The 13,153-nt window shown below is 47.1% G+C and overlaps 2 protein-coding genes across 5 annotated transcripts in view; one reads left to right on the top strand and one right to left on the bottom strand.

The window, feature by feature from the left end:
• LOC137593508 (alpha-1,3-mannosyl-glycoprotein 4-beta-N-acetylglucosaminyltransferase C-like) overlaps window positions 1-13,153 on the bottom strand; it is a 40,495-nt gene that overhangs the window by 12,581 nt on the left and 14,761 nt on the right. Inside the window, exons 1-2 of one of the 4 annotated variants that reach the window (XM_068312270.1) lie at window positions 9,633-9,819; window positions 3,410-3,486 (exon numbers count right to left, since the gene is read on the bottom strand). In XM_068312270.1, coding sequence (XP_068168371.1) covers window positions 3,410-3,474 — 65 coding nt within the window. In that variant the 5' untranslated portion in view covers window positions 3,475-3,486; window positions 9,633-9,819. Of the gene's footprint in view, window positions 1-3,368; window positions 3,380-3,409; window positions 3,487-8,090; window positions 8,407-9,632; window positions 9,820-13,153 lie in introns of those variants that run through there. The other 3 variants (XM_068312269.1, XM_068312267.1, XM_068312273.1) reach the window with 3 other exon arrangements.
• On the top strand, window positions 10,582-11,813 carry LOC137593379 (uncharacterized). The gene has a single exon (XM_068312037.1). It carries the CDS (start codon window positions 10,582-10,584, stop codon window positions 11,470-11,472), a length of 891 nt encoding a protein of 296 aa, XP_068168138.1. The 3' UTR covers window positions 11,473-11,813.

Genomic DNA, 13,153 nt, shown 5'->3' with positions numbered 1-13,153 from the left:
CTAAACAGAGGACGACACGTCTGTGTGGGAGGATAATGAGAGGCTAGCCTGCCAGAGGTTAGCTAGCAGTGTCACAATCCACACCAGGAAGTGTAAACAACCTTCTCCACTCGCCAGATCAATTCTAATTCTGTGGCTGAAGTCGATACGCAGCTCAAACACCTTTTCCTTCAGCGACCTTATTTATCTTCTTTTGCATCCATGGAGCAGGTGGAACCTGGGTGCTTTTCTGAACTGTTTTGTGCATCATTTATAAGAACTGCCACTTTCCCATCACAGGATTGAGCTGACACCCTCCTGGTTTTTCTTCAAGTCATTTCACAACATGCTGTCATTCCAATTTAACATTTAAACCGGAATGACGGGTCTACCTGGGACAGGAGTCACACCTGTACTCTACCTGGACAAGACGCCACACCTGTAGTCTACGTGGAACAGACGCCACACCTGTAGTCTACCTGGGACAGACGCCACACCTGTAGTCTACCTGGGACAGACGCTACACCTGTAGTCTATCTGGAAAAGACGCCACACCTGTAGTCTACGTGGAACAGACGCCACACCTGTAGTCTACGTGGAACAGACGCCACACCTGTACTCTACCTGGACAAGACGCCACACCTGTAGTCTACGTGGAACAGACGCCACACCTGTAGTCTACCTGGGACAGACGCCACACCTGTAGTCTACCTGGGACAGACGCTACACCTGTAGTCTATCTGGAAAAGACGCCACACCTGTAGTCTACGTGGAACAGACGCCACACCTGTAGTCTATCTGGAAAAGACGCCACACCTGTAGTCTACGTGGAACAGACGCCACACCTGTAGTGTACTGGGTGGTTCTGGGCCGGTGCCACAGGACTGTGGCTGGAGGTGGTTCTTCATAAAGATGGAATCATCCTGGCTTGTCTTTCACAGCGTTCTCATCAGAATTCTAAAGACAGAATTCTGACTTTTCTGAACTTCTAATGTCATGAATGAACAAACAAGGAATGTGTTTGTGAAGAAAGAATCCTGCATGGATGTTGGACATCTGTTCCTTTTGAGGCTGACGCTTTCCAGGTTTAATGTTGACCAACCTAAGCTAACATGCTACAAGCTGCTAACATGCTACTAGCTGCTAACTCTATAAACCAGCTTGTTAATCAACAGGCTTCAATTTCCAACTGGTTAATGGCAAAGATAGCACAGGAGCTACTGCCAGTGAATTAGAAAACATCAACCAAGAGGTGCCTCAGTTCATCTCGTCCACCAATGAGGAGCAAGCGAGTAACTCAGCGTTTCAACAGACAATACCATGTCCACAACCCACAGCGGCAGCTCAGAACCACCGAAGAAGAAAACCCAGTTTGATCCAGAGCAGCAGGACCGACAGGGTCTGTGATGTCATCTCCTCTGGGGGGGGGGGCAGCTCTGAGTGTGGAGAGCTCATGTGAACGCTGTGATGTCGTCTCCTCTGGGGGGGGGCAGCTCTGAGTGTGGGGGCTGATGGCTTAGGGTTCAGGACAGAGAACCAATCCCTGCTCGTTAGCAGGATCACGGCTCCTGACTCCAGTGCTCTTCACGGTTCAGCAGGTGTCTGATATCAGCCAGGCTCCATCAGCTCATCTGATTGGCCCTCTGGCTCCAAGCTGATGACACACTTAGCGATTACTGAACTGTTAAGTGCCTGATTTGGTTATTGCTCATTATGTACCATAATATTGCGGCTTATTATACTTTATATGAATTTATGCGGAGCAGCCTTCACATTATTAAGCGTCCCTTCTGCTCCTCCACTGAAGCAGCGTTCCCCATCGAGCTGAGGTTCCATTAGTTTCCACGGCGCTGCTGCGATCACAGATGTCTTGAAGTGGCATTTCATTAAGGCTTAAATATTACTAATTTTCACAATGGAAATCATGTTTTAAGACATCAATCACTGGCGTTTAAGCAAAGCTGCTGATCGTCTCCTTGTCATCCACTCGCCCTCGCCGGCGCCACCTGGCTGTGTCTCAGAGGTGAACGTGGACATTTAAATCCTGATGTGGATGCTCATGGCGTCTCATGATATTGTCCTCAAAGCATCCCCTTCAGTTTGGGGGTGACACAAACCCATCCAACACACCTGGATGATCGTACCTGAACCCAAACCTGATGGCTTTTGGAAACGTTCACCTGAGTTTAGCTCAGGGACAGTCCGACCACTCAGATGCCGTTTCCACTCTGTAATAATAAAACAGTATAATACATATTTTACGAGCCTTACAACTGATCGTTACGTCCGCCGTAGTCCTGGAGAACTTTTTCGTCTCGTCCTCTGACACTAAACATTAAAACGTCTCTCGGCGAACATCCTAATAACAACTCAGACGTCTGCAGATAAAAGGATGACAGAAATAAAAATACGTGTTCAAATAGGTTATTAAGATGCAGAAGGGACGTCTATATGTAGCAACGCCTTGACGACGTGCCCTCGCTATCTGACCCAAGCCAGGAACGCTGGACGGAGACTCGCCGTCTTTTCTTTTCTTGTTTTTTTGTGCATTAACAAGAGAGATGGGGAGAATCTGTGCTCCACCTGTCAACGCAGGCTTTTGATCAGAGGCCAGGTAATATCAGACAATCAATCCTTCATCTCCTCTCAGCTCCTGCTCCTCAGCCTCCCGTCTTACCGGGTTGAGGGATAATTAAGCCCTGCGGGACGGCTGCAGGCTTTCCTCTTCTAAGTTGTCAAAAGTTGGAGGGAGGAATATCAAACGGCTCCAAAGCACGAGGGAAATTAAACGCTAATCGACCAGAGACGACCGACGGATCACTGCAGATGTGCTGCTCGCCGTAGACTGAACTGACCTCTGACCTCAGCACTAAAAATCCCCGCCTCCTAAACAAACGTGTACCAGGAAGGAAGAACACGTCTACTTCCGTTTCTTCCCACTGAGAGGATTTTCTCTCGTGTTTCGAGCCGGAGGACGGCGGCTAGAGGTCATAAAGCTCGCTGCGAGACTCGCCTTTACACCAGTGAGGTGTCTTCATCGGGGTGGAGCTTATGATTCATCCTCTAGAAACACCTTGGGATGTAAACACATGCCGCCCTCAGTCAAGAAAGTGAATCTTTAAGGGCGGGGCTCGCCATGGGGAACATTTAAAGACATCAAAATAATTAACGTTAGGAAGGAAACACCCGGTTCGCCTGGATTTTCAAGAACCCGACTTTAGAGAAAGACGGCGTGTTTTCTCCAGCCTCCCTTTTCAGGATTCACATCCTGTTTTTGTTCCTGACACTCGTTCTGATGCATTAATCATTTCACACAACGGCTGCTGATGGATTCTGTCCCGTCTGAAGAGACGCGACCGAATGCATCAACACTGATCTGACAGAAAGACCTGGAAACAAAGCGCCGTCTATGACGGCTGGAAAGTCTGACCCGCCCGCTGATGTCGTCAGGGTGGGTGTGGCCTGTGGGTGGAGGGGGCTTCTGTGGACTGGCATGGATCCCCAGACCTGAACAAGACACACAAAAGGAAACAAAAAGCCGTTTATTGATGACGCATTTCACTTTATGACTCAAAACAGTGCAACGCATTTTCACCCACACACCCCCTAATGAAGCGTCTCGCCGTTCGACACACAACACTGCAGATTCAGTCAGCGTCAGGTTCACACACACACAGCTCCGTCTAATGAAAGTGTTTTTAAAAAACTCCACATCTGCGTTCAGACAGAAAAACATGCTCATTACCAACCATCTCTAGACGTGTCGTCGAGTCAGCTCTGAATCAGAGCGACTTTTAATCATCCGGAGCAGAAAACAACTCATCGAGTCCGAACGGCTCGACAGTAGCAGGAGTTTGGTTTGGATTCAAATTAAAATGCTTCAAAAGTTGCAAAATAAGGAAAAGATTTTAATAAATTCACGTTTATTCACCCGCAATACGGCTTTCTGTACCATTGAACAATTGAAGTAGAACGTCAGGACACCAGCTGCTGTCGCTCCGTCCAGAGTGTGTGTGAGAAGATCTGAGATACGACATCAGTGAGACCGGATCTCGTTCTTTACTACATGTTGGTGGATGGATACGACATCAGTGAGACCGGATCTCATTCTTTACTACGTGTTGGTGGATGGATACGACATCAGTGAGACCGGATCTCGTTCTTCACCACGTGTTGGTGGATGGATACATCAGTGAGACCGGATCTCGTTCTTTACTACATGTTGGTGGATGGATACGACATCAGTGAGACCGGATCTCATTCTTTACTACGTGTTGGTGGATGGATACGACATCAGTGAGACCGGATCTCGTTCTTTACCACGTGTTGGTGGATGGATACATCAGTGAGACCGGATCTCGTTCTTTACTACGTGTTGGTGGATGGATACATCAGTGAGACCGGATCTCGTTCTTTACCACGTGTTGGTGGATGGATACGACATCAGTGAGACCGGATCTCGTTCTTTACTACGTGTTGGTGGATGGATACATCAGTGAGACCGGATCTCGTTCTTTACCACGTGTTGGCGGATGGATACATCAGTGAGACCGGATCTCGTTCTTTACCACGTGTTGGTGGATGGATACATCAGTGAGACCGCATCTCGTTCTTTACTACGTGTTGGTGGATGGATACGACATCAGTGAGACCGGATCTCATTCTTTACTACGTGTTGGTGGATGGATACGACATCAGTGAGACCGGATCTCGTTCTTTACCACGTGTTGGTGGATGGATACATCAGTGAGACCGGATCTCGTTCTTTACTACGTGTTGGTGGATGGATACATCAGTGAGACCGGATCTCGTTCTTTACTACGTAGTGGTGGATGGATACATCAGTGAGACCGGATCTCGTTCTTTACTACGTGTTGGCGGGTGGATACGACATCAGTGAGAGGTTCTGAGGTTCTACTGTACTGTAATCTGAGGTTCTACTGTTTTATAATCTGCGGTTCTACTGTATTATAATCTGAGGTTCTGCATTACTTTCTGACACACAAACGCAAACCATCCCTGTAAAACCCTAAACCTGTCGGTGGGTTCCAGGATAAAAGAAGACGAGATGCGATGGGGGTTATTGGGGGGATTTGATGGGGGAGTGGGTGCTCTGCATCGCCATGAGATCATCAATTAATCATTGCACCCGGGGCATAGCACACGCTGGGGTGATGCTGATGATGTTGCTGTGCTCAGATCTGCCTCGTGTCAAATGAAGTAATTCTTCTGGAATCCTGGTTTTATCTCCAGTAGATTATGAGTAATCCACGAAAATGTAATTCTCTAAAATGTATTTGTCATCCCGGCTGCATGGTGGTGAACGTGAATGTTTGCAGCGATGGAGCTTGATATTGAAAACAAAAGGATCTATTTTGAGATGCTGTAGAAAATGAGCGTAGATAGTGATCAGCAGCCACACCCACAGCGGCTCAGCATCAGCACCGCATCCCAACAAATCACCACAGCCTTCAGATTCACCTCGGAGACCAATAAACATGAAGAGACCGACTAGCATACGTGGGTGATGACATACCCTCTTCCAACTCTCGTAGGCTGAGGTAATAACCAGTCGCTCTAGGAGACGCCTTATAACCTTTGGCAACCTGTGCAAACGCAGCGTCTGTCTACAGCGGCGAAGCTTCGCTCAGATTCAACTGTGATTGGATGCACATGACCCGTCGGCCGCGTGCAACAAGATGTTAAAGCGCAGCGTGTCTGGCTCTGAGGCTGGTGGCGCGAGCAGATGGCCCTATGGACTGTTTGCTGTTTAAAAGCAGGCAGTCCACCCACCACCCTCATTCTTCACTCTTCAGTTCATCAGAAAGAAGCCAGACTGTTGAAGGAGAGAAAATGAAAAGCAGTTTTGAGCTTACTTTTGTTTTTGAAATCACAATAGATCTCTGGAAGCTGGTTCCAACTTGTTGGCGATGAGAAACTTTGTAGAATAGTTAAAACAAAATGTTTGTGTGAAATGACTCACAGCTGACGCCTGCATAGATATACAGTAGATAGATATACTTTATTTACCCCAGACTGGGAAATTTAGATGTTTCCTGCTGGAATAGTTAACCAGCAGAGATGTGACCCGGTTCCTCAATGAGGAGTGAACCTCACTAGTCGTCTGACGGACATGTATTTTAACATGTAGCTGAAAGCTCAGCGATAAAGATCCGGTAAAAGGAGAAGCTAAAAAAAATGTAAAGCCAGTTTTCGCCGAGTCACAGACACCAAGGCGGAGAGTCAGGTGAAGTTTTTTACTACTAAAAGACGTATGGAGCCTCAACGTTGGACCCAAGCAGATGAAGTCACTGTGCAGAAAGAGCAGCGCCGCACCAATCACAGTTCAGCGTGTGCAGCTTCCTCAGACGTAACGCTGTTAGCTCAGAGGCTGGAGCCAACATTCAGTTAAAGTTACCAACCACTTCAAACAAGTCAGGATTTTAAAAACAGTCGCGCCTTGAGATACGAGCTTCTCCACATAGTTACTGAGATACGAGCTTCTCCTCATAGAGTTACTGAGATACGAGCTTCTCCTCATAGAGTTACTGAGATACGAGCTTCTCCACATAGTTACTGAGATATGAGCTTCTCCTCATAGAGTTACTGAGATACGAGCTTCTCCTCATAGAGTTACTGAGATACGAGCTTCTCCACATAGTTACTGAGATATGAGCTGCTCCACATAGTTACTGAGATATGAGCTGCTCCACATAGTTACTGAGATATGAGCTGCTCCACATAGTTATTGAGATACGAGCTTCTCCACATAGTTACTGAGATATGAGCTTCTCCACATAGTTACTGAGATATGAGCTTCTCCTCATAGAGTTACTGAGATACGAGCTTCTCCTCATAGAGTTACTGAGATACGAGCTTCTCCACATAGTTACTGAGATATGAGCTTCTCCTCATAGAGTTACTGAGATACGAGCTTCTCCTCATAGAGTTACTGAGATACGAGCTTCTCCACATAGTTACTGAGATATGAGCTGCTCCACATAGTTACTGAGATATGAGCTGCTCCACATAGTTATTGAGATACGAGCTTCTCCACATAGTTACTGAGATATGAGCTTCTCCTCATAGAGTTACTGAGATATGAGCTTCTCCTCATAGAGTTACTGAGATACGAGCTTCTCCACATAGTTACTGAGATACGAGCTTCTCCACATAGTTACTGAGATATGAGCTTCTCCTCATAGAGTTACTGAGATACGAGCTTCTCCTCATAGAGTTACTGAGATACGAGCTTCTCCACATAGTTACTGAGATATGAGCTTCTCCTCATAGAGTTACTGAGATACGAGCTTCTCCTCATAGAGTTACTGAGATACGAGCTTCTCCACATAGTTACTGAGATATGAGCTGCTCCACATAGTTACTGAGATATGAGCTGCTCCACATAGTTATTGAGATACGAGCTTCTCCACATAGTTACTGAGATATGAGCTTCTCCTCATAGAGTTACTGAGATATGAGCTTCTCCTCATAGAGTTACTGAGATACGAGCTTCTCCACATAGTTACTGAGATATGAGCTTCTCCTCATAGAGTTACTGAGATATGAGCTTCTCCACATAGTTACTGAGATATGAGCTTCTCCACATAGTTACTGAGATATGAGCTGCTCCACATAGTTATTGAGATACGAGCTTCTCCACATAGTTACTGAGATATGAGCTTCTCCTCATAGAGTTACTGAGATATGAGCTTCTCCTCATAGTTACTGAGATACGAGCTTCTCCTCATAGTTACTGAGATATGAGCTGCTCCACATAGTTACTGAGATATGAGCTTCTCCTCATAGTTACTGAGATACGAGCTTCTCCTCATAGTTACTGAGATATGAGCTTCTCCTCATAGAGTTACTGAGATACAAGTCGTCAAAAATCCAAAATCCGTGACACGAGCCGTGCTTCAGGACACCACTGCTAGTGGTTTACATAACTTCTGTATAACCCATTATACACAGGTAAAGTCTGCACGTCTATTTGTTGGTAGAAATATGCTGGGGGTTGTATAATTTGTGGGGTTTGGGGCTTTTTTACAAGGTTGGAACGGATTAAAATGATTTTTGTTATTTTAAACGGGAAACGCTGTTTGACTTACAGCTCAGTCATGGAACGGATTTGGCTGGTATCTCCAGGGTCTCCTCTGGTGCTGGACGGAGGTTTTCTACTGCTATCTTCATCCATCTGGAGTCGGGTTCAAAGTAAACTGAAGTAATCCCTGACTGTCGTCTTCCAGGTGCAGCACAGCTCAGGATCTGCAGTTGTCTGAGGACAGACCTGGACACACCCGGCGGCGCAGGGTGGGGCTTTTCTAGCACCTTTTTGCAGTGGGTTGGAATCGACGTTTTGTTAAAGCGTTTGGCCGTGAAGAAACAGCAAGCGTACGTTTTAGAGTGGATGCACATTAAAATAAAAAATAAACTGCCCCGCGTGCTCTCAAATCTTTATTCCTCCAATTAATGCTTGCAGCCATTCGATCGGGTTCACATTAACAAAATGAAAGTGATTTGTAAGCCTACCTGCCTCAGCTCAAGTACTCTTTTTTTTTTACGCGCCCTCACATTGTTTATGCTTGTTTATTGATCGTCCAGCGTGATCAATATCATCCGGCTGCCGTTCTCAGACTTTAATATGAAGGTCCAGTTTGGAAAAGTCCAACGCAGCAGCAGCCATAAAGACAAACCCAACCCATGTCAAGGACGGTTTCTCTTCCCACAAACTACCCGATCAGGTCGCTGCAGCTAGAAGTCATGCGCCTCTATTGATCCTCTATTGATTCTCAGGTGTAGTCTATCCCAGCCAGACTAAGGAGGCACAGGTGAAGGAGCCAAATCAATGGGAACTATTTTGAAACACAGGCGAACGGGGATTGGAGGAGAGCGATCCTCGAACTGTGGATTCAATCGAGGTGAGACCCTCCAGCTGTCCTTCACTGGGGGGGGGTCCAGCAGGCAGTCAAGTCCTGTTTCCACATAACCGCGCCGGTGCCTCACTGTGATGGGGTCAGGGGGAGGGCAAACATTAATAACCACTAGATGCCTGCCCCCCGTCTCGTTTGACAGCCTCCTCTGAGGGAACATATGATACTATCAGGCGCCGTCACAGGTCAACCCCCCCAAACACCCCCAATCTGATGGGGGGCAGTAAGGCTCTGATCCACCTGTCAGAGGGAGGCAGGTCATCCCTTCATCGCCGCGGCGACCAGCTGAGCTGCAGCTTGTGTCAGGATGAGAGCTGTGGTGGAGCTCAGCTGTCACATCACCTGCCCACAAAAACCCGAACCCACCAATCAGGAGCCTCCAGGAATAAAGGCGCTGTGGAACCGGACTAGGGGGGGCTACTTGGTGCCAGATCGTCTCTGGACGCGGATCCCAACTGCCCCTCGGGTTTGACTGGTCTCCCTCCCACTGAGCCCGCCTGTCAGTAGGAGAGTCCAAACTCTACCCGGCTGTCGGGGGTGGGGAGGGGGCAGCACTCATTCACACTTCCTGCAGGCTGTTCACCAAACCAGAGAGCATTCAGAGCCTCAAGTCTAACGGGGGACCTAACTCTGTAAAAGTTGGGAAAAGGGGGTGTGTAGCCCCCCCCAGAGGAGAGCCCACCTGTCCGTGGCGCCGACGTGGAGCGGCGGCTGACTCACCTACATCACGTCCACGACTCACAGCGAGGAGAGAACATCGACACTCCGCACAGGAAGCTTCACGCCGCTGCAGCGCCGTGCTCCATCCTCCTCCTCTTCCTCTGTCTCTTTGATCTGCTTCTCTCCAGCACTGCCTGCCTCCCGACGTCCCTGCCCCCCCCGACACAAGGTGTAACACACACACCGCCTCCTCCCATTGGCTCGCTCTTCCCTCGTTCTACTGCACTCCCTCTCTCTCTCTCTCTCTCTCTCTCTCACTCCCTCTCCCCCCCCCATCCTCCTTTCTCCCCAACCCCCGCTCCCATCTCCTGCCCCCCCCCTTTGAGTTGTCTGTCTTGTAGAGGCGATGCATCACATCGCAGCTGTGCCCCTCAGCTCATCCACATTTGGACAGATAAATTTAAAAAATGCACTTTGTGCAGCGGAAACCGAGAGAAGCTGTTGTATGGGGGGGGGGTCACAAACACACTGCTGGACAGTGATGAAAGGTAGAGGGGTGGAGGAGTTGGGATCGGTTACAAAGACTACCTGACGGGTTGACGTGAAGCTGGAGAAGACGGACGGACGGATGGACGGACGGACGGACGGACGGACGGACGGACGGACGGACGGACGGACGGACGGACGGACGGACGGACGGACAGACAGACAGACAGACAGACAGACAGACAGATAGATAGATAGATAGTTGGTTGTTGGCTGCACTTCCTGTTGCGGTAAGCGTTTTCCGTCATTACCTGTTGTGTTTGTTTGACTGTTGGTTCGCTTTCGTCACACAATCACTGTTAATATCTTGTCATTTTAGAACTGTAGAGTAAGCTAGTTGTTTCTCTCCATCTCAAAACTTGATAGCGAAAGCTCTCACATATTTCAGCTAACCTTTTACAAACTTTAATTAAAGTAATCTTCCGTACTTCAGAGCTAGCTTAGCTTATCTTTGTTGCTAACTATGGCTACGTTTTCCTCTGTCCACTCTCCTCCCTCTCCTTCTCTCTGCTGCTCAGTCTGTCAGATGTATAGTTTTCCCCCCGCTTCCTTCAGCGAGAGGGGCATCTGCACTAAGTGTAGTGCTTTTTCTCGGATGGAAGCAAGACTTAGTCAGTTGGAGGCACTGGTTCGCTCCTTAACTGAAAACATAGCTGTGCCACCTAGTCAGGTAGCTTCAGCCGGAGCGGACCCACCAGCTCACGCTAGCCACTCCCCAGCTCAGGTTAGCCGTCCTCCAGCAGCCCCCGAGCAGGAGCAGTGTGAGACTGTTCGTAGGAAACATAGTGGCAGGCGAAAGCCTCGGGTTCACCACCAATCCCCGCAACCACTCGATATCTCGAAATGCTTTTCCCCGCTCAGCGACACACCCGCTGAGGAACCTACTCTGGTGATTGGCAGCTCTGTGGTGCGGCACGTTAAACTAGAGACACCAGCGACCATAGTCAAGTGTATCCCGGGTGCCAGAGCGGGCGACATCGAGTCATTTTTGAAACTGCTGGCTAAAGATAAACGTACATATGGTAAGATTGTAATCCACGTCGGCGGTAATGACACCCGGTTACGCCAATTGGAGGTCACAAAAATTAATATTCAGTCGGTGTGCAGCTACGTAAAAACAATGTCGGACTCCGTAGTGTTCTCTGGCCCCCTTCCCAATCTGACCAGTGATGACATGTTTAGCCGCATGTCTTCACTCAACCGCTGGCTGTCTAGGTGGTGTCCTGCTAATGACATTCAGTTTGTTGATAATTGGCGGACTTTTTGGGGAAAGCCCGGTCTCATTAGGAGAGACGGCATACATCCCACTTGGAATGGCGCTGCTCTCCTGTCAAAAAATCTGATGAGGTCATAATTGTTGGTGATTTCAATATTCACGTGGATGACAGTAATGATAGCCTCAGTAGGGCATTTATGTCATTACTAGACTCCATAGGCTTTAGTCAGTGTGTACAGGAACCTACCCACCAGTTCGAGCATACTCTGGACTTAGTCTTGATCTATGGGATTGAAATTGAGGAGTTGGTCATCTTTCCTCGTAATCCTATCCTTTATGACCACTGCCTGATAACTTTTGACATTCGGCTATTGTGTAATTGTCTTCCTGCAAAAAACGTTTGTACTAGAAACTTATCAGATCATACTATTTCTAAATTCAGGGAAGAAATCCCAAGTATGCTTAATCTAATCCCACTACTGAACTACACAGCGGGTCATTTTCTGAACTCAGTTAATGCTAGCCCATCTCAAATTGATGAGTTTGTTGACGTTACTTCAGACTCTGCGAAAAACCTTAGATTTAATTGCTCCACTAAAAAAATAAGACTATAAAACAGGGGATGCGAGCTCCCTGGTTTAATTCTCATACCCACCAATTAAAGCAAGAATCCCGACAACTTGAGAGGAAATGGCGTTCTACTAAATTAGAAAAGTACCGCACTGCGTGGCATGATGGTTTACATAAATACAGGAAGGCACTTTGTTCTGCTAGAGCAGCCTATTATTCATCATTAATTGAGGACAATAGAAACAATCACAGGTTCTTGTTCAGTACTGTATCCAGACTGACAAAGAACCACAGTGCATTTGTGCCTAGTATTCCATCAAGTCTCCACAGCAATGATTTTATGAATTTCTTCAATAATAAGATCCTGCTCATCAGAGACAAAATTAATGGTGTCCTATCCTCAAACTCTGGTCCTTCTTTAGGTCCCTTAGATCCAGAAAACACAGCTGACTCCTGAACCCTTTGGTTCTATGGATGTCTTTTCTCCAATACAGATTAGTCAGCTGATTAAAATAATCTCCTCAGCTAAACCATCCTCCTGTCTGTTAGATTCAATTCCAACTAAACTCATCAAAGAAGCCCTACCTTTACTTGGCAACCACTTCCTTAATATAATTAACATGTCTTTATCTACTGGATATGTACCACGGTCCTTTAAAGTAGCTGTAATTTAGCCACTTCTCAAAAAACCTAACCTGGACCCTACTGTTCTAAATAATTATCGACCCATCTCAAATCTCCCGTTTTTATCTAAGATCTTGGAGAAAATAGTCGCTAATCAGTTTTGTGATTTCCTTAAATCCAACAGTTTATTTGAGAATTTCCGGTCAGGTTTCAGGGAACATCATAGTACGGAAACAGCACTTGTCAAGGTTAGCAACGACCTTCTAACCGCTTCAGACAGAGGACTTGTTTCTATACTGGTTCTCTTGGACCTTAGTGCGGCGTTTGACACAATTGACCACAATATTCTTCTGGCACGACTGGACCAAACAATTGGTATTAAGGGATCAGCACTGATGTGGTTTAAGTCCTATTTAACTGACCGTTCCCAGTTTGTTCACGTTAATAACAACTCCTCTCAGTCAACTACAGTTAGTTATGGAGTTCCTCAAGGCTCGGTTCTTGGTCCAATACTGTTTATCTTGTACATGCTTCCTCTGGGTAATTTGATAAGGAAACACTCCATCAACTTCTATTGTTATGCCGATGATACGCAATTATATCTCTGGATTAAACCTGACGAAGT

The sequence above is a fragment of the Antennarius striatus genome, chromosome 4, assembly GCF_040054535.1.
Source record: "Antennarius striatus isolate MH-2024 chromosome 4, ASM4005453v1, whole genome shotgun sequence".
NCBI classification, from domain to species: domain Eukaryota; kingdom Metazoa; phylum Chordata; class Actinopteri; order Lophiiformes; family Antennariidae; genus Antennarius; species Antennarius striatus.
The sequence above is the reverse complement of the archived record's forward strand: the minus strand, read 5'-3'. Positions and strand labels throughout refer to the sequence as shown.

Bases quoted from the DNA above. Each gene is read 5' to 3' on its own strand.
- LOC137593379 (XM_068312037.1), top strand. From the start codon at position 10,582: ATGGCTACGTTTTCCTCTGTCCACTCTCCTCCCTCTCCTTCTCTCTGC.